Genomic DNA, 25,926 nt, shown 5'->3' with positions numbered 1-25,926 from the left:
GGACGGCGGGGTCAGGACGGAGGGACCAGGACGGCGGGGCCAGGACGGAGGGACCAGGACGGCGGGGCCGGGACGGCAGGACCAGCGCTGTGTCCCAGCAGGGCCGAGCCGGGCGGTGGGAGGTGAGAGGAGAGTTCTGCGACGGCCCGGTCCCTGCCTAGTTCCCTCCCCGGTCCCTTGCCCACTCTCCGTGGGGCTGACGATAGGAGCCAGGTCTTGCTGAGATTCGTTCGGACCAGTCAGCCTCCTGCGACCGCGCCTCTCCATCCTCACCCCGCCCCCCAAGCCCGTTCCTGTGGCGATACGGGCCTCCTCTGCGGCCCCTGGGCCTGCAAGCTCGGGCCTGATCTTGCCACCTACGCCTACCTGCTGTCTCATCCCCGCATCCAGACCTCGACTCCACACCTCAGTTTATTGCTCCTGTTCTAAGCTCTCCCTCCCCCCCCCCATTTAGGCGTTTCCGATGGTGTTACTTCACTCTGCTCCTCAGTTGTCCATCGCACATCTCTGGTTACCTCCCTGTCCTGCCCCCCATGCTGACTGGACCCCTACCCCCATCGAGGTCCACATCCCATGTTTCCCCTCCTCTTCACGCTTTCTATTCTCATCTTCTATCCCTGTACCCCAACATGACCCCTGCCCTGATCACCATTTCTTCATCTTGGTTTATCCTCCGTTCTTATCCTCATCATTCCCTGTTGTCCCCCACTGCTTCATAGTGTTCCCTGACCACTAGCATAGCCATCACCCCACACGTATTTATAATCCTTTCTGGCTTAACAGCGTTCCGTTTATCTGGGGACTGATCCTACCTTCTCCTCTAAGAATAATAATATTAGATTCTGTTTACTGAGCGCTCACTGTATGTTAGAGGCTGTTCTAAATGCTTTATGTAGTGATTTTAGTTTTTACAACAACTTCGTGAGTTGGGTATGAATATTATTACCATCTTTCAGAGGAGGGGACTGAGGCGTAGAAGTTAAGTAACTTGTCCAAAAGCATGCACACAGTAAGTGAAAGAGCCAGAATTCAGAGTCCCATTTATCTGACTCTGAATCTGTACTGTTGATATATTGCCTCTCTAGAATCTCTACTGTCTCCTGACCTCATTCCCTAGCCTTCAACTCCATGATTACTACCTCTGTCTATAACTACCTGACTTAGAGCCTCACCGTACCTATTGCATAAGTGCAGGGTGGGACCTGGTTTTTTTCTCCCATGATTTTACTTGGCCCCCTAGTCCCCTCCCCCTTTCACAATATTCTCATACCCCTTTCCCATCCAGCCATCTGCACGTGGGGGCCTCCTTTCATCTCTGTTCTCTGTGTCTGCCGTGGCCCACCCTTTTATATCCACAGTCCAGTTTTACCCTGTCATTTATACTCCTTGTCCTGCCACTTCCCCATCCTGACTTTCCTGGCTTGTTCTGGCCCCACTGTCTCACAGGCTGCTGTCCTACCTGCTCACCCGTGTCATCCTTCTAAGTCCTGATCTGTACCCCTCAGCCACCCTACTGTTCTGCCCAAATTGTCCTGATTAACTGTCAACTCTTCTTGTTACCTTGCCTTTTATTCTTCTCATACTCTTTTGTAATGTCTTCTATTTCTTAAATCTTTTCATTTCTTTCTATCGCCGTTTTTCACTCCATTCTCCTTCTCTTATAAATCCCAAAGTGTGTTCAAGTTATTCATTCCATCCTATTCTTGGCCTTTTCTCTTTGGCCTCTAAATTCCATGCAACCTACCAATCACCACCCACCCTGTCTACGCCTCAAGATTCCACCCCCTTCACGTAGCCTTTTCCCTTTCCAACACAGCCTCTGTCTTTCTCCTTGTGTGTCCCAGGAAGTCAGGATGGTGGGGGAACGGCGCCCTGGGGACCTCATGGTGCCCTTGGGGCCCCGGCTGCAAGCATATCCTGAAGAACTTCTTCGACAGCGGCCTGGGCATGATGGGCGTCCTGAATACCTGATCCGATGGAGTGTCCTGAAGTGTGAGGAAGTGGGAAGAGTGGGTGTGGAAGAGGGCAAGGCAGAGCACATCCTCATGTGGCTGTCAGCCCCCGAGGTCTACGCCAACTGCCCCATGTTGTTAGGTGAGCGGGCATTACCTAAGGGACCTCAGCATGAAACAGCTGGGGGTTCTGGAAGCTTTCCCCGAGATCCGGGAGGCCTGGATGATGTGGCAATGGGAGAGATGGAGGCTGATGTGCGGGCGCTGGTGCGCAGGGCTGCCAGGCAGCTGGCAGAAGGTGGGACCTCGAGCCTCACGGCCGCTGTGCTCCACACCATCCACGTGCTCAGCGCCTACGCCAGCATCGGGCCCCTCACTGGTGTCTTCAGGGAGACAGGCGCCCTAGACCTGCTCATGCACATGTTGTGCAACCCTGAGCCTCAGATCCGTCGGAGTGCGGGCAAGATGCTGCAGGCGCTGGCAGCCCATGATGCTGGTAAGAGACAGCCAGGGGAAGAAGGTAAACACTGGGGAGAATGAGGCTACAGGAGTAAGAACAGGAAGAGGAGGGATTTCCCAGCTCTGTAAGAATACCTAGTATTTGGTGGACATCAGTTTCATTGCAAAGGGAAAAATATAAACTAAGCTATCACAGGTGCGTAAACAGGATAAAATGATAGCACCTGGTTTATCTGTCCATTCTCGGTGCAGTGGCAGAGAAGAGAAGGGAATAAGTTTATATTTTTAAACTGGTTTGAGATTTGTTAGTTGGTTATGAAATCAGTTTGGTGGGTTATAACCAACATTTTTTAAAATGTAACACATCAGTACATGGCACTTAGTAGTGTAGGTTTTGTAACCTAAAATATATGTTTCGGTTTCATATGTGTACACTTGTATTAGGTTACCATGTAAAATGTGTGTGTTCCTGTGAGTCTCAGTCACAGAGAAGTTTGAAAGCCTCTGGGGGTAGGGGATAGAGAGTCTGGGGGAAGGCAGTGGGTAAGTAGTGGGGATTGAGGAGAAAATACAGATTGGGTGTGGATTACAGGGAGTCGGGCTCACGTCCTTCTGTCACTGAGCCAGCAAGATGGCATCGAGCAGCACATGGATTTTGACAGCCGCTATACTTTGCTGGAGCTGTTTGCAGAGACCACGTCTTCTGAGGAGCACTGCATGGCCTTTGAGGGCATTCATCTGCCTCAGGTACCCTGGCAGCTGTGGGGGAAATGCTTTGTACAAGGCCTATGGCATCATTTCTGAAAATGTGGTACAGGACTGCGTCAGCCTGGGGAGCTTATTAAAATGAAGGCTCGTGCTACCCTCCCCACTCAGAATCTCTGAGATGAGAATCAGGAATCTCTGTTTTAGGGTACTCCTTGTGTGTTTCTTCTATAAATCACAGTTTGAGAACTACAGGTATGGGGATGAGGCCTTTATCTTTTTCTGGAGAGGGTGATATTGAGGGGAAAGGAGAGGGGCTAAAGCCGGGAGAAGAGGAGCCTACACCATGGACTGTGTCCTCCAGATCCCAGGAAAGCTGCTCTTCTCCCTGGTGAAACGATACCTATGTGTCACTTCCCTGCTGGATCAGCTGAATAACAGTCCAGAGCCAGGGACTGGAGACCGAGGCTCCCGACCCTCAAGGGAGGATTTTGGCCGGGAGAAAAGCCGGGGGCAGCGGGAGCTGGAGTTCAGTATGGCTGTGGGCAACCTCATCTCAGAGCTCGTGCGGAACATGGGCTGGGCCCGGAACCTCAGTGAACAGGCCGCATCGCCACCCCGGCCAACCCGGTCCATCTTTCAGCCCGGCATTTCAGGCCCCAGCCTTTTACTCCCCACCAACGTCGCCACCCCCAGGAGGCAAGGGCGGGCCTTCCGCCAGCGCGCTGGATTCTCTAGCCGTAGTGGCTACGGCGAGTACGTGCAGCAGACCCTGCAGCCGGGCATGCGAGTGCGGATGCTGGACGACTACGAGGAGATCAGTGCCGGGGACGAGGGCGAGTTCCGGCAGAGCAACAATGGCGTGCCCCCTGTGCAGGTGAGCAGAGTGCGGTGGCGGGCCACCGTTGGGGGTCTGTGTTGGGTGGGGCATAGCTGGGGCATCCACACAGGGGACTCCTGCAGGCCACCCAAGGAGAAAACCCCAAGAAAATTGGAATGGTTTAAAGGGGGTCAGTGGTGGAGAGGGGGGCTGTTTGGAAGGCTGAGAAAATCTGGCAGGAGTGGGTGGGCTGTGAGGTCAAGGAAACAGTTCTTCCTTCCCACCCAGGAAGCAGAGCTGACATGTTCACACACCCTGACCCCCACCAGTGGAGCTGGCTAGGAGGGAGTGTGGGCGCGGAGGCCATCCGGATTAGGAAGAGATGAGAGGCAGGGCCTGCCTGGTAGGGGAAGGGAGCCTTTTGCTGAACGGAGGTTTCCCAAGCCTAGCCAGGTGTGCCCCTGAGGACTGTGTGCCCAGGTCTGGGTCCAGCCATGTCTTCTCCAGCCTGCACAGCTCAGGGTTCACAGGGCTGAGCCCTCTTGTCTTCTCTCTTTCTTTCTCCCTCCATGCTAGGTCTTTTGGCAGTCAACGGGCCGTACCTACTGGGTGCACTGGCACATGCTGGAGATCCTGGGCCCCGAGGAAACTGCTGAGGATATGGCCTCAGCAGCTGTGGAGAAGGGGGCGGGGACTGCTGTGTTGGGCACAGGTGAGCCGTGGAGGGAGGGGACATGGACGTCGTGTCTCTGAACAGAGGAGGAGTGGCTGGAATGAAGCCCTTCCCGACCAGGAACTGCCCCACAGATTCAGAAATTCAGTCTGTTCCTGGTGGAGCTGAGGCCCCTCATGCCTGTCTCCTCAGCACTTCCCTCCTGGGACTGGAAGCCGGTGGATGGGCTCTACTCTTTGCCCTACCTCCAACCCGAGCCTCAGAAGAACGAGGAACTGGGATACCTGACCCAGGCTGAGTGGTGGGAGCTCCTCTTCTTCATCAAGAAGTTGGATGTATGTGAGCAGCAGCCAATTTTCCAGAATCTTCGGGAGAACCTGGATGAGGTATTACAGGCCTGTGATACCTGGGGGGTTTGCAATGGCATTGGAGGCGGGATCCTCTAAGGTAGTTTGCCATATGGGACTGCCTAGGGGAAGGCTGAAGCGAGAGGTTAGAGAGCCCGGCGGGGGGGGGGGGGTCCTGCTGGGGGAGGAGGCAAATGCTGGGAGGGTCTAGTATGTAGCAGGTGTGCAAGGCACGGTGGGAGGTGGCCGCCCTTCTGTTCCTGTCCCCAAGGCCTTTGCGTCTGCTCCTTCCTAAAAAATACATACCATTCTGTTGCCAGACCCTGGGTGAGAAGGCCCTAGGTGAAATCTCCGTGCCCATAGCGATGGCTGAGGGTCTGCTGCAGGTTCTCAGTAATCGGTTTGAGGGCAGCGCCCTCAGCGACCTGCTCAACTCTCAGATCTACACCAAGTATGGGCTGCCACCCAAGGCACTGAGCAGCTCGTCGTCTTCACGAAGTCACTCCAGTTCTCCAGTTCTGGAAGAGGAGTCCAAGTCAGAGGCCAACTTCTCAGAGGAAGAGGCTGAGTCCCCCAAAGCAAAGCCCCTTAAGTTAGAGGCAGAGCCTGCCAGGGGGAGAACTGAGCCCCCCATGGCGCAGAGTGATTCACAGCTGTTTAACCAGCTTCTGGTGACTGAGGGGATAGCTCTGCCCGCCGAGATGAAGGAGGCAGCCGGTGGTGAGTCAGGTGGTGGGAGGGGAGGGCAAAGAGGTTGGAGCAAGTCCCCGGTGGTCCCCAGAGAAGTGGGTAGTCAGGGCAGAGGGCAAGCCGTGGACGGAGGTCACTTTTGTATGGGAAAATGCTTTAGAAGCGTGCATCCATTTTCCTTCCTTCGACCTTGATTATCGGTAATTGATCACAGCTCCCTTTCTTCAGTATCCCTGGAAAAGGAGGGTCCATATTCCAGAGTACTGTCATCTTCATTGCTTGACTATTAAATCCCTCACACAGAATTGGGAAAGTTCTAGGTGCAAGCTACAGTAGTGAACAGTGCGTTAAAATGTCAGTAGGATAACTGGACTTGACCTTTAAAGACTTCCAACGTGAAGGTGCCACAGCTTTTTGAAGGCACTGCCTTTCCCTCACCGCTTTCAGAAATGGCTAGGGCCTTGCGGGGTCCTGGGCCACGCAGTTCCCTGGATCAGCATGTGGCAGCGGTCGTGGCCACTGTGCAGATATCCAGCTTGGACACAAATCTGCAGCTTTCGGGACTCTATGCCCTCTCTCAGGCCGTGGAGGAAGTCACTGAACGGGACCACCCTCTGGTCAGTCCCGACAGATCCCTAAGGTTAGAACCGTGGAGAGGTGGAGGGGGTTATGGTTTAAGCTGTCAGTGGGGGAGGATGGTTGGGGAGGGAAGGAGCTATGAGATCAAGAGTTAGAAAGGCTAGGAGGAAAGAAGGGTCAGCCTGAGGGGTAGCTGAGCAGGAGGGTGGAATATTAACGATGGTTAATATTCTTGGAGCATTTGTTCAGTGCCAGGCCTTGTGCTTAAAATTTTATAAGCATTCTCTCATTAAATCCTTCTATCTCCAGAGGAGAACTTGATGCTGTTCTTATCCATTGTGTGGGTCAGGAACTGAGGCTTAGAGAATTTAAGTAACTTGCCCAGTTTCACAGATAACAGAGCCAGGATTCAAATCTAGGTCCTTTTGGCTTTTGAGCTTGAGTTTTCTTTTCTTTTTTCTCCCCTCTTTTTCCCCCCTCCCTACTTTCTATCTATTAAAAGAATTTTAAATACTTCTTAGTTATACAAATAATACACAACTGCATTCTTATTTTAAAAGATCTAAAGCGTATGAAAGACCAGAATGAAAAGGCAAGGTCCGTTTTTACCACTGTTGTCATGTCCCAGCACATATCCTTCAGACCTTATAGAGATTGACATTTGTTAGTGTGTTTTCTGAGTTTGTGTTTTCGTATATGTGATCTCACTCTTCCTGTTTCTGCAGCTTTCCCCCTGCATGCAGTAGGTCTACACTCAGTATGTCAGTCCACATGTCGCTACCTCATTCTTCACTACTGCCTCGGACTCTGCAGTATGATTATACCCAAGTTCAAATATAGCATTCTTTTTAAAAATTTTATTTTACTGAAGTATAGTTGATTTACAATGTTGTGTTAATTTCTGCTGTACAGCAAAATGATTCAGTTATGCATATATATGTTCTTTTTCATATTCTTTTCTATTATGTTTTATTACAGGATATTGAATATAGTTCCCGTGCTATACAGTAGGACCTTGTTGTTTATCCATTCTATATATAAGAGTTTGCCTCTGTTAATCCCAAACTCCCAATCCTTCCCCCCACCATTCTCCTCCTCCACTTGGCAACCACAAGTCTGTTCTCTCAAATACTGTTCTAATCGATCTGTTTTTCCTCACATCTGCCAGTACTGGATATTAATCATTTTTTAAATCTATCAGGTTGGCAAAATTTGAAGTGATTGGTACCTCGTTTTAATTTCTTAGTTCTAGAGAAGTTAGTCATATTTGCATGCATTGTATTTCTTCTGCTATAAATATTCTTATCCTTTGCCCACTTTCTTATTGGGTCTTAGTCTTTTTTTTTAATGTATTTTTCTTAATTAGTTAATTTATTTTTGGCTGTGTTATGTCTTTGTTGCTGCTTGTGGGCTTTCTCTAGTTGCGGCGAGCGGGGGCTAGTCTTTGTTGCAGTGCATGGGCTTCTCATTGCCGTGGCTTCTCTTGTTGCGGAGCACGGGCTCTAGGTGCACGGGCCTCAGTAGTTGTGGCGCGCAGGCTCAGTAGTTGTGGTGCACGGGCTTGCTCCTCGGTATTTGGGACCTTCCTGGACCAGGAATCGAACCTGTGTCTCCTGCACTGGCAGGCGGATTCTTTTTTTTCTTTTTTTTTTCTTGCGGTACACGGGCCTCTCACTGTTGTGGCCTCTCCCGTTGCGGAGCACAGGCTCTGGACTCGCAGGCTCAGCGGCCATGGCTCACAGGCCCAGCCTCTTCGCGGCATGTGGGATCGTCCCGGACCGGGGCACGAATCTGTGTCCCCTACATCGGCAGGTGGATTCTTAACCACTGTGCCACCAGGGAAGTCCCTGGTCTTAACCTGTTTTTAAATTTACAGATATTCTGGATATTAATCCATTACTTCTGTTTCAAATATTTTGCTTGTCTTTTTCTTTCAAAATCATATTAACTTAATTTTCTGAATATAAAATACATGCTCACTGTAAGAAAAATAGAAAATTGTGAGGATAACAATCATCTGAAAACCCTTTATGCAGAGATAGTTACTGTTAACATTTTAGTAAACATCCTTATTTATATTTATTTATTCATGTTCAGATGCATTCATATGTATGTTAACTTGTTTGTAGTAAATCATGGCTACAGAGAGGGATATATATCTAAAGCACTTTCGATTCACGTTGTAGTCATCATAAAGCTCATGAGAGAAGACAGAAAGCATCTCTACATGGGGAGGGGCTGTTAGCACTCTGGCCGCTGGTCCCCATTGGCACCTGGTCGAGTTAGGGCTCTATGGACCCCAGGACCTCTGGACCTCGAGACCCCAGTACAGTGACAACAAAAAAGACAGAGATAAACACAGAACTTTCTCAGTGCTTTTATTTGCCTTATTTCCCAGAATTTCTCTTTTTGTCCTCCTTTCGTTCCTATTTCCCAGGCCACCTCCTCAATATACATCTCTGTCACTGTGGAGAAAAATGTCAGTCCCGGCTTTTTTCCTCTTGTGATGCTCACTGTGATCTAGGAACTCTGGAGACACTTCTTCCTTCCCTTCAGATCAGCATTTCCACTGGACCCTTTCTCTAGCTTATGTGGCTGGGCTCTTAATTTTGTGGGTAGTATCTTTCATTATGCTGAAGTTTCAGATTTTCATGTTGCTATATTTTCAACTTTTAAAAAATGGCTTCTGGGTTTTAAGAGGGTCTATTCCATTCTAGGATTATAAAAATATTTCCTTTTACTTTCTAAAAATATTTATGATTTTACTTTTCATGTTTATTTTAAAATCTGTTTGTGGTTTATTTTTGCAAATGGAGTGAAGCAGAGCTCCAGCCTTCGTTTTTTCAGATAGATAGCCACATGTCTCTGCCTCACGTTTTGTATGGTCCTTCCTGTCCTCACTGTCTGAGATGCTACCCTTATCTCTCTTCTCATCTATTCATCTGTTTGGCTACCCTGTATTGTTTCCAGAGTTTTAATTATTGTAAGTTTATATTTTGATAAGTAGTAGGCAAGTCTACAATTATTTCTTTCCAAACATTTCTTGACAATTCTTGCATTTTCTCGTCCTATACCTAAACCTGCCTGTCATTTTTTTTTTAAACCTTTTGGGCATTTTGATTAGCATTATACTAAATTTATAGATTTATTTGAAAAGATGAACCAGAGTTCATAACCTTTTTGCAGTACTCCCTACTTGATGAGGTGAAGAGCCTGAGACAGACTGCAGAGGAGAGGGCAGCAGGACTGGGACTGAGGCAGGGAGAGTAGGATGGAGGGGGGTGGGGGGTGATGGACTGGATCTTGGTGGACAGGGTTGGGCGGGCAGGCAATCAGACATGACTCTTGGGATGGGGAACCCCGATGTCTCTTCTCTCTCAGAGAGAAGTTAGTGAAGACGCTGGTGGAGCTGCTGACCAACCAGGTGGGAGAGAAGATGGTGGTGGTGCTGGCCCTGCGCCTCCTCTACCTGCTCATGACCAAGCACGAGTGGCGTCCACTCTTCGCCAGGGAGGGTGGCATCTACGCTGTGCTGGTTTGCATGCAAGAATATAAGACTTCTGTCTTGGTGCAGCAGGCAGGGCTGGCGGTGAGTGGACCGGGCCTGAGGGTGGAGAGTGATGGGCAGGGTGGGCAGGTTGGGGGCGTGGCTGATCTCAAGGAGGTTCTCTGGTGATTCGGACAAGGAGGAGACATTGGGATGGAAAGATGCAGGTGGATGGAAGAGATCCAGCTGGACAGTCTTGGAGGTTGAATGCGTATTTGGAGCAAGGGAGAAGGATGTTTTTGAGAATGACTCCCAGGTTGAAAATTGAGCAGCAGGGATGGATGAGGTGGTCACTTGCCAAGGGGGAGAATGTTGGAGGGGGAAGAGGTGTGGAGAGAAGGTCAGGTTGAATTTCTAGGTATGCTGACTTTCCCATGGCTTTTTAGTTACAGCTAGGTGTCTGATTAAAGACTAAATTTCTAGATGTGACAGAGTATTTTTTAACCCTTTTGTCTGAGTGGTACCGGTACACAGAAATTACCTCCTCACCAGATGTGGGTAAAGCCCAGCCAGCATTGCCATTGCCTTGCCCCGCCCCCCACCCCCACCCCCACCCCCACCCCCACCCCCCACCCCCTCCCCGGGCCCAGAGAATGGTGAAAGGAGGCCCTCGTTCAGGGAGGAAGAATTGGCTTCCTGAGTACTCCAGACAGAAGGGCTGGCTGGTAGGGAGGTGGAGGTATGGGCAGGGGACAGGTAGGCCTCGTCCAGAGCAGCTCTGAGAATGGATTCCAGCAGTGTAACGGCAGCAGCATGGACTGGAACACAGGTGCTCTTAGGGCAGGCTTCCCAGGGAGAGGCCGGGAGGCTTGTCCTTTATGGGGCCAGCCTGGTGCTGCTCCTCCCAAGAGCAGCCAAGCATTCCTAGTTGAGGCCGTGTCTGCTCAAAAAATTCCCTGATCCTTTCAAACCGCATGACCAAAATACGACATTTGCCTCTAAATTTGAACTCTTGCCCTATAACAGAATTGCATCTTTTTGTATATAACTTAAGGTCTACAGAATTCAGCTTGGGGGAGGGGGAGGTAGCTAAAAGGAAAAAGCCTCATTATGAGGTAGCATTTGCTTGAAGGGTCCAGCCCTCACAAGGGGGATCGTCCTGAGAATTATTTCTAATTTACTTCATCCTTAGAAGGTTTCTTCTCAAGAGTCAACCCTTTCACCAGCCAAGACATTCTCCACCCTGATGGTTTAGTGTTCATCCTAATTTAAGATTCTCTTTAGTACCAGCAAACAAGTTGGCATATTACCAGTATTTTTTCCTATAATTCCAGTTGCTCTGCCTGTGAGTCAACACAAGTAGCCTCGTCCAGGCAGGCTGGATACTGCCTTTGGAGGCCAGGGGACATAGGGGTGGGAGTGTTGGCACACAGGTGCTAGCGGCAGTTGTGGGAATGGCCGAGGTTGCATGGGGAGGGGGTGCGGGGATCGAGGAGAAGGGGGACAAGGAACTTCTGTATTTGGGACCTGGCAGCAGAGAAACTCCAGAGAGATAGGATGACCAGGAGGACAAGAAGTTATGGAACTCAAGGGAAGAGAGGTTTTTCAAAGGGAGGAGTGGCCAAGTGAGATGGAAGACAGCTTAAAGGAAAGCCTTGAAGGCAAGTAGAGGCTGTGAAAGGGCTCCGTCCTGAGGGGAAGCTGCGGAGGGGTGGCCACCCCAGCACTCGGCGAGCCTCGGTGCTGGCAGAGAGAAGTTACAGGCTCACATTACCATGGAGCCTTAGGTTTTTTGGTTGGCTTTCTTTTCTTTCCTTTCTTTTTGATGTCCCATCACTACCTCTTTCATTTCTGTTTGCAAACAGCTCAGCTGCCCCAAAGTTTGAGGCCTAGAATGATGGCCCGGCTCTCCCCTCCTCTGCATGATGGCTTTGCCCACTCCTGACTCTGCCTTCACATCCCCTCGCAGGCGCTGAAGATGCTGGCCATTGCCAGCTCCTCGGAGATCCCCACTCTTGTTGCCGGTCGAGATTCCATCCACCCTTTGTTTGATGCCCAGATGACCAGGGAGATCTTTGCCAGCATTGACTCGGCCACACGCCCGGGCGCTGAGAGCCTGCTCCTCGCCGTCCCTGCTGCCGTGATCCTGATGCTGAACACGGAGGGGTCAGGACCTCCCCTTCCAAACTCCAAACTCCTGCTAAGCCCCAAGCCCTGCTGCTCCCCTGCCCAGGTCTCATGCATTCCACAGAAATTCCCCTCACGTCGTTGCCTCTGGATGAAATGTGGTGGCCCTCTCTGGCTGTTGTTAGAAGAGAGGCCAGTGGTTGAGGGTAGAGAGATTCCAGAGAGATCAGAGACACCTGATCTTCCTTCCTGGAGTTGGGAGGAGCGATCTGAGGTCAAGAGGCCAGATGTCTGGCCTCAGGGGGACCCCCGGAGCCCCTCCTTCCCCAGCTGCAGGGCTCCTCCCTCCAGGAGGCTGGCTTCCTGCTTCCATTGCATTCACTCTCTTTCAACTTCTTTCTGGGTCACCTCCCTCCTCCCAGGTGCTCCTCCGCGGTGAGAAACGGCCTGCTCCTCCTCAACCTGCTTTTGTGTAACCACCACACTCTGGGAGACCAGATCATAACCAGAGAGCTGAGAGACACCTTGTTTAGACACTCAGGGATAGCACCGGGGACAGAAGCCATGCCCACCACACGCACCATCCTCATGATGCTTCTCAATCGCTACTCGGAGCCACCGGGCAGTCCCGAGCGTGCAGGTACCATCGGGGAGGCAGTGGTTGTGCTGAGGAATCGGTCCCCGCCCGCGGCCAGGAGGGCTCAGGTTTACATCCTAGTACCGTGCTGGAAAGACACGATGAACCTTCAGGAAATGAGTGAGGGTTTTGGTGCTCAAGTTAGGTCTCAAGTAGAACTTCCTGACCAAGAGGAGAGGGGGACTGTAGAATAGGTACAAGGAAATTGCCTTCTCTAAATGGCTTTAAACATAAAAGGGTTCCATCTCTCTGGGCTGGGTTTGGTCCGCTCTTATTGGACACTGGAAGGTTGGTTGAAATGACTTCTAGAGGGGCCTTCTGTAGAGGAATTGTAGCTTATGGTACAGAAAGTTGGTGACTAGAATGTGAAGTACTGATGCCATAGGGAAGGAACCTTTTGTATTTAACAAACAAGTGAAACCTGGAAGTATGGGGGCAAATCAGAATAAGCACTGTGTGTCTTTTAGTCTGTACATCTGAAGCCACCATGCTAGGTAGTATAGGGATGTGACTGTAGTAGCTAATAGTTATTAACTTGTGTAATAATAAAGTGATAGTTAATAATAAAAGGTAGTTGTGTGACTGTATGAGATTAAAACTGTGCTCTTTAACTGGACAGTTTTTGCCATACTAATTTTTTTTACAGATGTAGTTAGGTATATATTTGGTGCCAGAAAAGAAAATCCCCCACAGTTGAGTAGAAACTTCAGACATCCTCACAACGGGAGGAAAAGTGGGGGGCGGCGGTTATTTTCTGCACCTGCCAGTTTCTCAGTTTGACCAATTTGTATGACTCTCCTTCCTACCCATTTTTGCCCCCTGTGTGTCTGAGCAGCAGCACTGGAAACGCCTGGCGCCCAGGGCCAGGATGGGTCCCCTGAGCTGCTGATCCGGTCCCTGGTGGGGGGCCCGTCTGCAGAGCTCCTCCTGGACTTGGAGCGTGTGCTGTGCCGAGAGGGCAGCCCAGGGGGTGCCGTGAGACCTCTCCTCAAGCGCCTCCAGCAGGAGAGCCAGCCCTTCCTCCTGTTTCTGCGGACTCTGGACGCCCCCGGGCCCAACAAAACTCTGCTGCTGACGGCGCTGAGGTGAGAGGCCAGCTCGGGGGCGCCTGTGCGTCGGGGGCAAGGGCAGCTGGCAGACTGCAGGGACTTCACTTGTTTCCATCCCTTGCCAGGGTCGTGACCCGGCTGCTGGATCACCCGGAGGCCATGGTCCTTCCCTGGCATGAGGTCTTGGAGCCCTGCCTCAACTGTCTGAGTGGCCCTAGCAGTGACTTTGAGGTACCAGAGCCCTGGCAAGGGTGGGGGAGGGAAAGGCAGCTTCTGGACACCAGCTACCTAGTGAGGTTCTGGAGGGCACAGCACAGCCTTCCTGGATGAGTCTGGAAACTGGGAGGGGTGTGTAGGAAGGAGACCAGCGTCATCTGAGCGTCTCCAGAACTGAGGCCTTCTGGCTGCACCTGAATTTTAAGATTCTGGGTTTAGGAGAAGCCCACGTTCACCAGTCCACGCAGTCCTTGCGGTCCGCCTTTGGGGTTTGTGCCTTGTGGAACAAGGCTCAGACACCGAGGTTGGCTCCTGAGATAGCTTGGTCCTGGCAGGAAGAAGCCTGGGGAGCTGCGCCTGAGCTCTGCCCCTGCCACCTCACTCTGGAGTCCTGGCACCCCAGTGTTCTGTGCCAGCCTGGCTTTGGTACTCTGCTTTCAAGTTCTCCAAAATCTCAGCCACCACATCCCCATTTCTAAACCCACCCCTCAGCCTGTACAGCCTGCCCTTTGTTTCCCTACGTTAATCTCTGTGGCTCTGGGCCAGATTGTTCAGGAGCTGCTGTGCTTCCTGTATCGCCTGGCCTCCATGCACAAAGACTATGCCGTGGTGCTCTGCTGCCTGGGAGCCAAAGAGGCCCTGGCCAAAGTCCTGGACAAACACCCGGCTCAGCTGCTGCTGGCCTGTGAGCTGCGGGACCTGGTGACAGAATGTGAGAAACACGCCCAGCTCTATAGTAACCTCACCTCCAGCATCCTGGCTGGCTGCATTCAGGTGAGGAGGTGTGTGGGTCCGGAGCTGAGAAGTAAGCCAGAAGCAGGGGAACGTGGTTCAGTGCATGTCCCTGTTTGGCATAAGTAGTAGCAAATCTAGGGCACTTGTTCCCCAACCTTTACCCCGCATGGTTCTGTTCTGCCAAACTTTGGGAAGAAAGGGATTGAGTGTCTGTTGCCCCTTGATTCTTTCTCCACATGTGTTTCCATGTTCCTGCCCCCTCCCCGCACCCCTTCTCTCTGATGTCCGGGCTGCAGATGGTGCTGGGCCAGATCGAAGACCACAGACGAACGCACCGCCCCATCAACATCCCCTTCTTTGACGTGTTCCTTAGGCATCTCTGCCAGGGTTCGTGCCCCCATCTACTTTCTCCTGCTGCCACCCCAGCATCTGTTCCCCCCTTCCTTTCGTGCTCCCTAGTCCCCTTCCTTTCTTCTCTCTCAACTAACCAGGCTTCCCGCCTGCCCGCAGGCTCCAGCGTGGAGGTGAAGGAAGACAAGTGCTGGGAGAAGGTGGAGGTGTCCTCCAACCCGCACCGGGCCAGCAAGCTGACGGACCGCAACCCCAAGACCTACTGGGAGTCCAACGGCAGCACCGGCTCCCACTACATCACCCTACACATGCACCGTGGTGTTCTTGTTAGGTGTGAGCATGCCCATGTCCACGTGCGCATGTGTGCCCTCACGCGAATGTGCACACGAATATTCTGATATGCCCCAGTACACATCCTCAGAGGATTGCCCACATACACACTTGAACCCCTATGCCTGAGGGACACGCTGAAACCCATTTTGTGCAGTGACACGTTGGCCTCATCTCCCTGAGCTAAGCGTAGACCTCCCCTCACTCCCCAAGCCTGTGCCGTACTCCTGCTACAGGTCACATGTCACTGCCCTGTGGTTTTGGTCGAGGGAGAGCAATGACTCACTTATCCACTCCTCCCATGGGCATTTGTTTATTGTGTACTCTGTGCCAGGCACCCTGCAAGGGTCTGGAGCTGCGCGGACAGTAAGATAAGGGGCCTGTCTTCAGGGAACTTACAGTCTTGTTGGGAGCCAGGCTGGAAAATCAGTAAGAAATAGAGTAAGAAAAAAGTTACGGTTGATGTGTGCACTGGATCCTGATGCCAGCTGAGAGCTCAGAGGAGGCTGCCGGAAGGAGGGGCTGACTGGGTTAAGTTTGCAGTAGAAATTGATGTAGTAAAGAGAGGGCAACAGATACTCCAGGTCGAGGGACAACGTATGTGCAAAATGGAAGCAAGAAACGATGTATTTGGGGGAACCTTAAGTAATTGTGTCTGGCTGGAACGAAGGGTATGTGTAGTGAAGTGGCAGGAGAGGAAGCCAGAAACGGAGGCAGAGCCGGACCACAGAGTTCTGATCTAACAACTCTGAGCTTTATTCTGAAACTTGAGGAGCCACTGAAGGATTTTAAGAGGGAAAGAGACAAAAGTAGGCTTTTTAATTTAGAGAACTCTGGCAACTATGCGAGTTCGGGTGGCAGGCTGGGAGAGAGTTGGAAGGCATACTGAGTGATGAACGTTCAGTGAGGCAGAGGGGACGGGAATAGATGGCGAGGGGGCGGTGGACTGGGGGAGCTTGAGAGGTGGCATCTACAGCGCCTGCCACTGACTGGATGAGGGCGGCCGCGAGGGAGAAGTCATGTGTTCTAGTTGGAGAACTAGGTGGATGGCAGTTTTCTTTCCCAGGAGAGAGAAATAGGAAGAGGAGCAGGTTTCTACAGACAGACGACTGGTCTGTATGGGCATGTAGGCTTGGAGGTGCCTGTGGGCGCGACATAGAAATGTCTGTTGGATGCATGGCGAGAAAGCTCAGGAGAGCGGTCTAGGGTAGAGATGTGGATTTGGAGTCATTAGGGTGTGAACTTTCAGCTGAAACTATGGGTTTAAATGAAGCCACTTTGGGAGAGGATAAATGTAAGAGCGGGGGTCTGGGGAAAACTGACGCTTAAGCAGAGGACAGGAGTCTGAAGAGGAAGTGGTGGGCTGAAGTTCTGAACCAAGACCAGGGTCCTGGTTCTGACTGATTCCTTTTTCCTCTGCCAGGCAGCTGACTCTTCTGGTGGCCAGCGAGGACTCAAGTTACATGCCGGCCAGGGTGGTGGTGTTTGGGGGTGACAGTGTCAGCTGCATCAGCACGGAGCTCAACACGGTGGGGATCCTGTGCCCCGCTTCCCCTTACTCTCCATCCTTCTGTTGGTCCCGGGGCCTTATCAGAAGGACCCAGTCCGTGGGGAGCTCCCACATCCCTTCCTCCCAGGCAGGCAACTGCCTCGTAAGCAGCGAGAATAGAATTAGGACTGTGGAGGCGTGTAGATCCATGGGCTCAGGGTGGGAGAGGTGAAGGGCACACACTGTCACAGACTCGGTTGCTGTCAACAGCCCTTCCCGTTCCACTTCTGCAGGTGACAGCTCTCTCTCTACCTCTTCTTCCCTGCGCCACCAGGTGAACGTGATGCCGTCCGCCAGCCGGGTGGTCCTCCTGGAGAACCTGAACCGCTTCTGGCCTGTCATCCAGATCCGCATAAAGCGCTGTCAGCAGGTGGGGCGAGGGCAAAGGCTGGGGGCTGGGGACCAGGAGGAAGCACAGGGTCTCCGCAGCGCCTGGATTCTCCAGCATTCAGGCCAGGGTCCTCCTTGGTCTGCTCGTGGATGGCCCAGGAACCTGTTGAGTTCCAGAGATGCGGGAATGTCTCCAGGGAGCCGAGGGTATGAGACCTGTGCACATTGCAGGGCGGCATCGACACCCGGGTTCGGGGCGTGGAGGTCCTGGGCCCCAAGCCCACTTTCTGGCCACTCTTCCGAGAGCAGCTGTGTCGCCGTACATGTCTCTTCTACACAATTCGGGCGCAAGCCTGGAGCCGGGACATTGCAGAGGACCGCAAGCGCCTCCTCCAGCTCTGCCCCAGGTGAGTGGGCGGGAGGCAGGCAGGGAGGAGAGGGGATGGTTAAGGGAGCAGGAGATGTGCTTCAGGGGAGTCTGAAGGGTAAAGCAGCAGCCGGGATCGGGGACAGAGCAGAGATGAGAAGTGTGTGCTGAGGCGGGGAGCAGGGTAAGGGACTGGCTCAGCTCGGGGTGATTGGGAGTTGAGCGTGCTTGAGTGGAGGCCTCAGGGAAGTCTTTAATCCTTGACCAGACACTCTTTGTTCCCAGACTGAACAGGGTTTTGCGTCACGAGCAGAATTTTGCCGATCGATTCCTCCCTGACGACGAGGCCGCCCAAGCACTGGGCAAGACCTGCTGGGAGGCCCTGGTCAGCCCCCTGGTGCAGAACATCACCTCCCCGGGTAACCGTCCCCACCCCTGCCCCAACTAACCCGCTCCTTGTAATTATTCCCAGGGCTGACCTGAGTTAATGCTCTTGGTTCTTTTGGTTCCTGTCTTTATCCCTGAAGGCTTGTCACCTCAGTGTTCCTCTCCTTCCTGCCCCAGGGACTGCTCCCTGAAACTCTGGTATTTGAATTCTCACCCCCACCCCCACCCCCACCCCCACCCCCAACCTGTTCCCATGTCCCCAGACTCCAGCTGAAGCAAACCTTGGTGAGGGGAGGACGAAGGCCCTGCTGCCCCCAAATCCTTTTTGTACAGTCACTCCTTCTCTGTCCTTCTCCTGGGCTCTCCCTTCCCCATCACCCATGGAGACCTGTTCCTGACCCATCTTCTTTTAGATGTGGAAGGTGTGAGCTCCCTGGGGTGGCTGCTGGATCAGTACTTAGAGCAAAGAGAGAGCTCTCGGAACCCCCTGAGTCGAGCAGCAGCCTTTGCCTCTCGAGTCCGTCGCCTTTGCCACTTGCTGGTGCACGTGGAGCCTCCTCCTGGGCCTTCTCCTGAACCGTCCACTCGGCCCTGTGAGTCCCAGTCTGGCCAGTTGAACTAAGAATCTGGGCAGCGGTGATATCTGACTCCTCTCTCCTGGGTTTTACTCATCCTTTCTGCTTTGCCATGGGCCTTCCAAGGGGTCAGTTCCCAGGATGCTGGGACTCGCCCAGGGACTGAGATGAACCCCGTCCTTTGACCTCTGTGTCCACAGTCAGCAAGAACAGTAAGGGTCAGGACCGGAGCCCTGGGCCTTCACCAGTTCTTCCAAGCAGCAGCCTGAGGAACATAACCCAGTGCTGGCTGAGTGTGGTGCAGGAGCAGGTGGGCAGAGGGAGCTGAGGTCTGGCGGGACCGAGGCTGCTGGGCTGCCCCTTGGATGCAGTTTCCCCTTTCTCCTCAGGTCAGCAGGTTCCTGGCTGCGGCCTGGAGGGCGCCAGACTTCGTGCCCCGCTACTGTAAACTCTATGGGCGCTTGCAGAGAGCAGGCTCGGAGCTCTTCGGGCCCCGAGCAGCCTTCATGCTGGCCCTGCGCAGCGGCTTCTCGGGCGCCTTGCTACAGCAATCCTTCCTCACCGCTGCCCACGTGAGTGCTGGGGACCGCCGGCTTCCCAGTCCATTTCTGCTCTGCCTTTTCACCCCCTTCCACCTGCCACCCTTCTACTCCACTCCCTCTTCATGGTTTGCTGCTGCCCTTCCTGTTGCCCCCAGATGAGTGAGCAGTTCGCCAGGCACATCGACCAGCAGATCCAGGGTGGCCTGATGGGTGGAACTCCTGGAGTGGAAATGCTGGGACGGCTCCAGTGGCACCTGGAGCCCATCATGGTCCTCTCTGGCCTGGAGCTGGCCACGACTTTTGAGCACTTCTACCAGTGAGTGCAGGGCTGGAGAAGTAGGGCATGGGAGGTATAGAGTCTAGAGAAGGGGGAGACTTGAGTCTTAGAGGGAAGGTGAGGGAGGAGCAGTAGGGAGGAGAGATTAAGATGCAGAGATGGCCGTGGCACTGGTGGGAAGGACAAGGTGAGGGATGGCCTGTGACCCAGGCGGGCTGCAACAGAGGTAGTACCTACGTTCTGGAGTGGGGGGGCCATGCCGAGCCCCCACACTGAGGTTCGGCCTGGGCTGTGTGCGCTGCAGGCACTACATGGCGGACCGTCTCCTGAGCGTGGGCTCGAGCTGGCTGGAGGGGGCCGTGCTGGAGCAGATCGGCCCCTGCTTCCCCAACCGCCTCCCGCAGCAGATGTTGCGGAGCCTGAGCACCTCGGAGGAGCTGCAGCGCCAGTTCCACGTGTACCAGCTCCAGCAGCTGGACAAGCTGCTCTTGGAGCAGGAGGATGAGGAGGAACAGGGCCTGGAAGAAGAGGAGGTGAGAGCAAGGGAAAGAGTGGGAGAGCAGGGGAAGACTAGACCAAAGAAGGGAGCCCAAGAGCCCTTGAAATCCTTCTGTCTCTCAGGAGGAAGAGGAGGAAGAGAAGGCTGAGAAAGAACTATTTATCGAAGATCCAAGTCCAACAGTTTCTGTACTGGTCCTGTCACCACGCTGCTGGCCGGTCTCTCCACTCTGCTACCTGTACCATCCCAGAAAGTGCCTTCCCACAGAATTCTGTGATGCCCTTGACCGCTTCTCCAATTTCTACAACCAGAGTGAGGAGATAGGGGCAGGCATTTGGAGACTGGGGTGAGATTTGGGGTGGCATCTCAGAGAGGAAGAGGAGAGGATCTTTGGACAGGAATGTGTAGATATGAAGAAAAATAGCCTCTAGAGAGAACCATCTCCTAAGGAAGGGTGGAAAAGTGTGGATTAGATCTTCATTAATTTCTCTCTTCTTTTCTTCACCTTTGTATGAATTTGTTCTATTTTTCCTTTTTTAGCTTCAAGTTGCATGCTTGCTTAATTTTTAGTCCTTTCAGACTTCTGATTTTCAAATGAAACTATTTAAGGCTATTCATTTCCCTCTCAACATTACTTTAGCTGCATTCAGTAAGTTTTTTGGTTTTATTTTCTTTTAGAGTTTTTTTTCTGACGTATAATTAATATTCAGTGAAGTGCACAAATCTTAATTATAGCTTAATGAATTTAATGTCCATATGCCCTCCCATAACCACTCCCAAGCTCAAGATACAGAACATTTCCAGCACCCCAAAAGGCTTCCTCCTTCATGTCCCCTTTCTAGTCAGCATCTTCTTCCAAGAGAAATTATTCTTTTTCCCTTTATCATCATAGATTTTTGCCTTTAAGCATCAGGTAAGTGGAATCATAGAGTATGTATTCTGCTGTGTCTGATATCTTTCAGTCAACATAACGTCTGTGGGAGTTATTCAGGTTGTCAGTTATGTCATTATGTTGTTCTTTTGCATTGCTTAGTCATATTCCACTGCATGAATGATGGACATTTGGGATGTTGCATAGGTTTTTATCATGTAGTACTTTATTATTGTTTAGTTCTAAGAATTTTCTAATTTCCATTTTTATTTCTTTGATTTATTAGTTTCTTTGAAGTATATTTTAAAATATTTATTTATTTATTTGGCTGTGTTGGGTCTTAGTTGCGGCATGCGGGATCTTTCCTTGAGGCACGTGGGCTTTAGTTGTGGCGCACGGGCTCAGTAGTTGCAGCGTGCGGCATCTCTAGTTGTGGCACGCAGGCTCCAGAGTGTGTGGACTCCGTAGTTGCGGCACGTGGGCTCTTTAGTTGTGGTGCGTGGGCTTAGTTGCCCCGTGGCATGTGGGATCTTAGTTCCCCGACCAGGGATCGAACCTGCGTCCCCTGCATTGGAAGGTGGATTCTCAACCACTGGACCACCAGGGAAGTCCCAGAAGTATATTTTTAAGTTTCCAAACTTTTATTTTGCTTAGTTATCTTTCTGGTTTAGATTTTAACCTTCATTTCCTTGTGGCCAAAGAACACGATTTCTATGATTCTGAATCTGCAATTTATTGAGACTTCCTTTACGGCCTAGTAGATGGTCAGATTTTATAAGTGTTCTATGTGTGATTAAGAAGAATGTGTATTCTTCAACTGTTGGATATAGATTTCTGTATATTCCATTAAATTGACTTTATGTTGTTCACATCTGTAACCTTACTCATTTTTGTCTGTTTGCTCTGTTACTTAGAGAAGTATGCTAAAATCTACCATTATAATAGTGAATTTTTAAACTTCTAATCATGTCAGTCTTGCTTTATGTATTTTTTGACTGTATTATCAGATACAAGCTTAAAATCATTTAACAGTGCTGTCCAATAGAGCTTTCTGCAATGATGGAAAAGTTCTTTTCTGTGCTGTTCAGTATGACAGCCGTTTGTGTCCGTTGAGCACTTGAAATGGGACTAGTGTGACTGAGGAGCTCGATATTTAATTTTATGTACTTTAACCAGTTTAAAGTTAAAGAGCCACATATGGCTAGTGGCTACCGTAATGGACTGTGCAGGTTTAGAATCTTCATGGTCAATTAAGCCTCATTATTGTGAAATGACCATCTTTCTTTCTAGTAAAGTTTTTTCTCTTAAGATCTATTTTTATCTGGTATTAATAGTATACCAGCTTTCTTTTTCTTTTTAATTTTTTTGGGCACGCCACACGGCATGCAGGCTCTTAGTTCACCGACCAGGGATGGAACCCATGCCCCCTGCAGTGGAAACATGGAGTCTTAACACCTGGACCGCCAGGGAAGTCCCTATACCAGCTTTCTTTGATTAGTATCTTTCTAGTATATCTTTTTCTATCCTTTTACTTTTTTTTTTTGAATTCATCATTCTTTTAGGTCTCTTTTATTGTGGTAAAATATGAATAGCAAAGTTTGCCATTTTAACCACTTTAAGTATAAAATTCAGTTCCTTTACTTGAAAATTTTTTTATTTGGAAATTCAAATTTACAGAAAAATTGTAAGAATAATACAAAGAGCACTCATATATTCTTTATCCAAGTTTACTTTTTGTTAACTTTTCACTCATTTGCTTTTATTATTTGCTCTTTGTGTACATATACATATCTATAAATGTGTATATGTATGTATATGTGGTATGTGTGTGTGTATACTTTTTCTCATGAACTGCTGCATATATGCTGGCTCTTTGCCCCTAAATAATACACATTTCCTCAGAATAAAATATTCTCTTATAAAACCGCAGTACATTTATTACTTTCAAATATTTAACATTCATATAATACTTTTAATCTACTTTCCATATTCCAATTTTGTCAATTACTCCAAGATCTTTTTTTTTTTTTTTTTCCAGTCCAGGAGAGGGTCCAGTCTAGGATCACCCATTATGTTTAGTTGTCATGTCTCTAGTCTCCTTTAGTCTGGAACAATTCCTTGGCCGTTCTTTGTCTTTTGTGATGTTGACAGTTTGGGAGAATATAGTCCTTTAAAATTTTCTAAGTAGTTCCTGTCTTAAGTTGGTATATTTCCTCATGATTAGATTCAAGTTATGTATTCCTGGCCAGAGTACTAACTGATATTACATACTTCTTAGGGTATTACATCTAGGAGCACAGGATTACCGTCTGCCCCTTGTTTGTGATGTTAATTTTGACAACCTGGTCAAGAGGTTGTTTGATTTCTCCACTGTATAGTTAATATTTTTTCCCTTCCTACTATTAATAAGCAACCTGAAGGTCCTGCTGTATAGCACAGGGAACTCAATGTTATGTGGCAGCCTGGATGGGAGAGGAGTTTGGCGGAGAATGGATACATGTGTATGTATGGCTGAATCCCTTTGCTGTGCACCTGAAACTATTCACAACATTGTTAATCGGCTCTACTCCAATATAAAATAAAAAGGTTAAAAAAAAATAAGCAATCTGTTGGCAGTATACTTTAAAACATGCCAATATTCTACTCTCATCAGAATTTCCCCCAGTAGCATTTTACTTTTTTTTTTGGCTGCCTCTGTGGCTTGCAGATCTTAGTTCCCTAACCAGGGATTGAGCCCGGACCCCCGCACTGAGAGCATGGAGTCCTAACTGGACTGCCAGGGAATTCCCTCATTTAACTTTTAACTTTACCATACTCTTATATTTTAGGAATGTGCCTTATAAATACCTAGAATTTGTTTTTTTAATCAACCTAATAATCTCTTTTTGAATTGTCAATTTTTGCCTATTTATAATTATTATGAGTAATGATGTATTTGGCTTTTATTTTTAACCTCTTAGTTCACCCTTCTTATTAATTTTAAATTTTAGTTATTTTATATACACAAAAGAGTATATAAAATGTACAAGTAAAGCAAAAAAAAAAGGAACACCTTTATTGATGTGATTCTGCCCTGAGGTTTTATGCATTTTATTATTTTGGATTTTAAAAATTCCTTTTTTTGTCTCTATCAGTTTTGGAAGTTATGCATTCTATTTCTATAGTTGATTGCCCTTCTATTTTTAATGTAAACTTAACTTGTTACTATCACTTTGCATCTTCCTGAACAATAAAAGGACCATAGAAATCTTAATTCCAGCTGTGACTCGCATCTTGTATCTTTTTTTACCTTCCAGCTAGTCATCATTATTATTGTTTTATTCAGTTTGGATTTGCCATCTTAACAATTGCTTTAGTCACCATTCCTCTTGCATTTTTGAAAAATACTTATTTTTTTGGCTACGTCAGGTCTTAGTTGCGGCATGCAGGATTTTTTTGTTGTGGCATGCAGGCTCTTCGTTGCAGTGCACGGGCTTTTCTGTAGTTGCGGCGTGAGGGCTCCGTAGTTGTGGCACATGGGCTCTGTAGTTGTGGTGCGTGGACTTTCTCATTGAGGCGTGCAAGCTCAGTAGTTGTGGCGCACTGGCTTAGTTGCCTTGCGGCGTGTGGGATCTTAGTTCCCCAACCAGGGATTGAACCCATGTCCCCTGTGTTGGAAAGCAGGTTCTTTACCACTGGACCACCAGGGAAGTCCCTCCTTTTGCATCTTGATCCTTCTTTCTGAGTTCAATTTTATTCCTAAAGTACATCCTTTAGAAGTTGTTTTTTTTTTGTGTTTTTTTTTTTGTGGTACGCGGGCCTCTCACTGTTGTGGCCTCTCCCGTTGCAGAGCACAGGCTCCGGATGTGCAGGCTCAGCGGCCATGGCTCACGGGCCCAGCCGCTCCGCGGCATGTGGGATCTTCCCGGACCGGGGCATGAACCCGTGTCCCCTGCATCGGCAGGCGGACTCTCAACCACTGCGCCACCAGGGAAGCCCAAGTTGTTTTTTTTTTTTAATTTTTATTGGAGTATAGTTGATTTACAGTGTCATGTTACTTTTTGCTGTACAGAATCAGTTATACATACGCATATATCCACTCTTTTTTAGACTCTTTTCCCATATAGGTCGTAACAGAGTATTGAGTAGAGTTCTCTGTGCTGTATAGTAGGTCCTTGTTAGTTATCTATTTTATATATAAGGAGTATGTAAATGTCAATCCCAATCACCCAATTTATCCCTACCCCCCTTCCCTCCTGGTAACCATAAGTTTGTTTTCTACATCTGTGACTCTTATTTCTGTTTTGTAAGTAAGTTCATTTGTACCAGTTTTTTAGATTCCGCGTGTAAGTGATATTATACGGTATTTGCCCTTCTCTGTCTGACTTACTTCACTCAGTATGACAATCTCTAGGTCTATTCATGTTGCTGCAAATGGCATTATTTCGTTCTTGTTTATGACTGAGTAATATTCCATTGTATATATGTACCACATCTTTAGCCATTCCTCTGTTGATGGACATTTAGGTGGCTTCCATGTCCTGGCTATTGTAAATAGTGCTGCAGTGAACACTGGGGTGCATGTATCTTTTCGAATTACGGTTTTCTCTGGGTATATACCCAGGAGTGGGATTGCTGGATCATATGGTAGCTCTGTTTTTAGCTTTTTAAGGAACCTCCGTGCTCTTCTCCATAGTGGCAGTACCAATTTACATTCCCACCAACACTGTAGAAGGGGTTCCCTTTTCTCCACACCCTCTCCAGCATTTATTGTTTGTAGATTTTAAAAAAAATTATTTATTTTATTTTATTTTATTTTTGGCTGCGTTGGGTCTTCATTGCCACTTGTGGCCTTTCTCTAGTTGCAGCAGGCGGGGGCTACTCTTCGTTGCGATTTGCAGGCTTCTAATTGCGGTGGCTTTTCTTGTTGCAGAGCACGGGCTCTAGGCGCGCAGGCTTCAGTAGTTGTGGCTCGCGGGCTCTAGAGCACAGGCTCGGTAGCTGTGGTGCACAGGCTTAGTTGCTCCATGGCATGTGGGATCTTCCCAAACCAGGGCTTGAACCTGTGACCCCTGCATTGGTAGGTGGACTCTTAAAACACTGTGCCACCAGGGAAGCCCTGTTTGTAGATTTTTTGATGATGGCCATTCTGACCGGTGTGAGGTGATACCTCATTGTAGTTTTGATTTGCATTTCTGTAATAGTGATGTTGAGCATCTTTTCATGTGCTTTTTGGCCATCTGTATGTCTTCTTTGGAGAAAGGTCTATTTAGATCTTCCACTCATTTTTTAAAATGTAATAATTATTTATTATTTACGGTTATAGGAAACAAATTTTAAACAAATTTGCATACATGTTTTGTTGCTGTGAAATATGAGACTGATCAGTAAAA

At 49.5% G+C, this 25,926-nt stretch overlaps 1 protein-coding gene across 2 annotated transcripts in view; it reads left to right on the top strand.

Moving 5' to 3' along the window:
* The first annotated feature begins 30 nt into the window (after positions 1-30).
* The window catches only part of CUL9 (cullin 9), a 38,255-nt gene continuing 12,359 nt past the window's right edge, over positions 31-25,926 (top strand). For both annotated transcript variants that reach the window (XM_089918699.1, XM_089918698.1), the window contains exons 1-25: positions 31-2,448; positions 3,004-3,158; positions 3,481-3,993; positions 4,513-4,648; positions 4,802-4,995; positions 5,277-5,676; positions 6,094-6,286; positions 9,607-9,814; positions 11,682-11,878; positions 12,262-12,479; positions 13,312-13,561; positions 13,651-13,756; positions 14,288-14,515; positions 14,773-14,863; positions 14,987-15,158; positions 16,581-16,686; positions 16,981-17,076; positions 17,268-17,443; positions 17,689-17,822; positions 18,204-18,383; positions 18,566-18,675; positions 18,755-18,937; positions 19,063-19,223; positions 19,489-19,717; positions 19,806-19,995. In XM_089918699.1, coding sequence (XP_089774825.1) covers positions 1,734-2,448; positions 3,004-3,158; positions 3,481-3,993; positions 4,513-4,648; positions 4,802-4,995; positions 5,277-5,676; positions 6,094-6,286; positions 9,607-9,814; positions 11,682-11,878; positions 12,262-12,479; positions 13,312-13,561; positions 13,651-13,756; positions 14,288-14,515; positions 14,773-14,863; positions 14,987-15,158; positions 16,581-16,686; positions 16,981-17,076; positions 17,268-17,443; positions 17,689-17,822; positions 18,204-18,383; positions 18,566-18,675; positions 18,755-18,937; positions 19,063-19,223; positions 19,489-19,717; positions 19,806-19,995 — 5,341 coding nt within the window. In that variant the 5' untranslated portion in view covers positions 31-1,733. The remainder of the gene's footprint in view (positions 2,449-3,003; positions 3,159-3,480; positions 3,994-4,512; positions 4,649-4,801; positions 4,996-5,276; positions 5,677-6,093; positions 6,287-9,606; positions 9,815-11,681; positions 11,879-12,261; positions 12,480-13,311; positions 13,562-13,650; positions 13,757-14,287; positions 14,516-14,772; positions 14,864-14,986; positions 15,159-16,580; positions 16,687-16,980; positions 17,077-17,267; positions 17,444-17,688; positions 17,823-18,203; positions 18,384-18,565; positions 18,676-18,754; positions 18,938-19,062; positions 19,224-19,488; positions 19,718-19,805; positions 19,996-25,926) is intronic.

The sequence above is a fragment of the Delphinapterus leucas genome, chromosome 10 (genome assembly GCF_059928025.1).
Source record: "Delphinapterus leucas isolate spDelLeu-1000000601 "Yukka" chromosome 10, BTC_Dleu_Yukka2, whole genome shotgun sequence".
NCBI lineage: Eukaryota > Metazoa > Chordata > Mammalia > Artiodactyla > Monodontidae > Delphinapterus > Delphinapterus leucas.
Note: the sequence above shows the minus strand (reverse complement) of the source record. Positions and strands in the feature narration are given on the sequence as shown.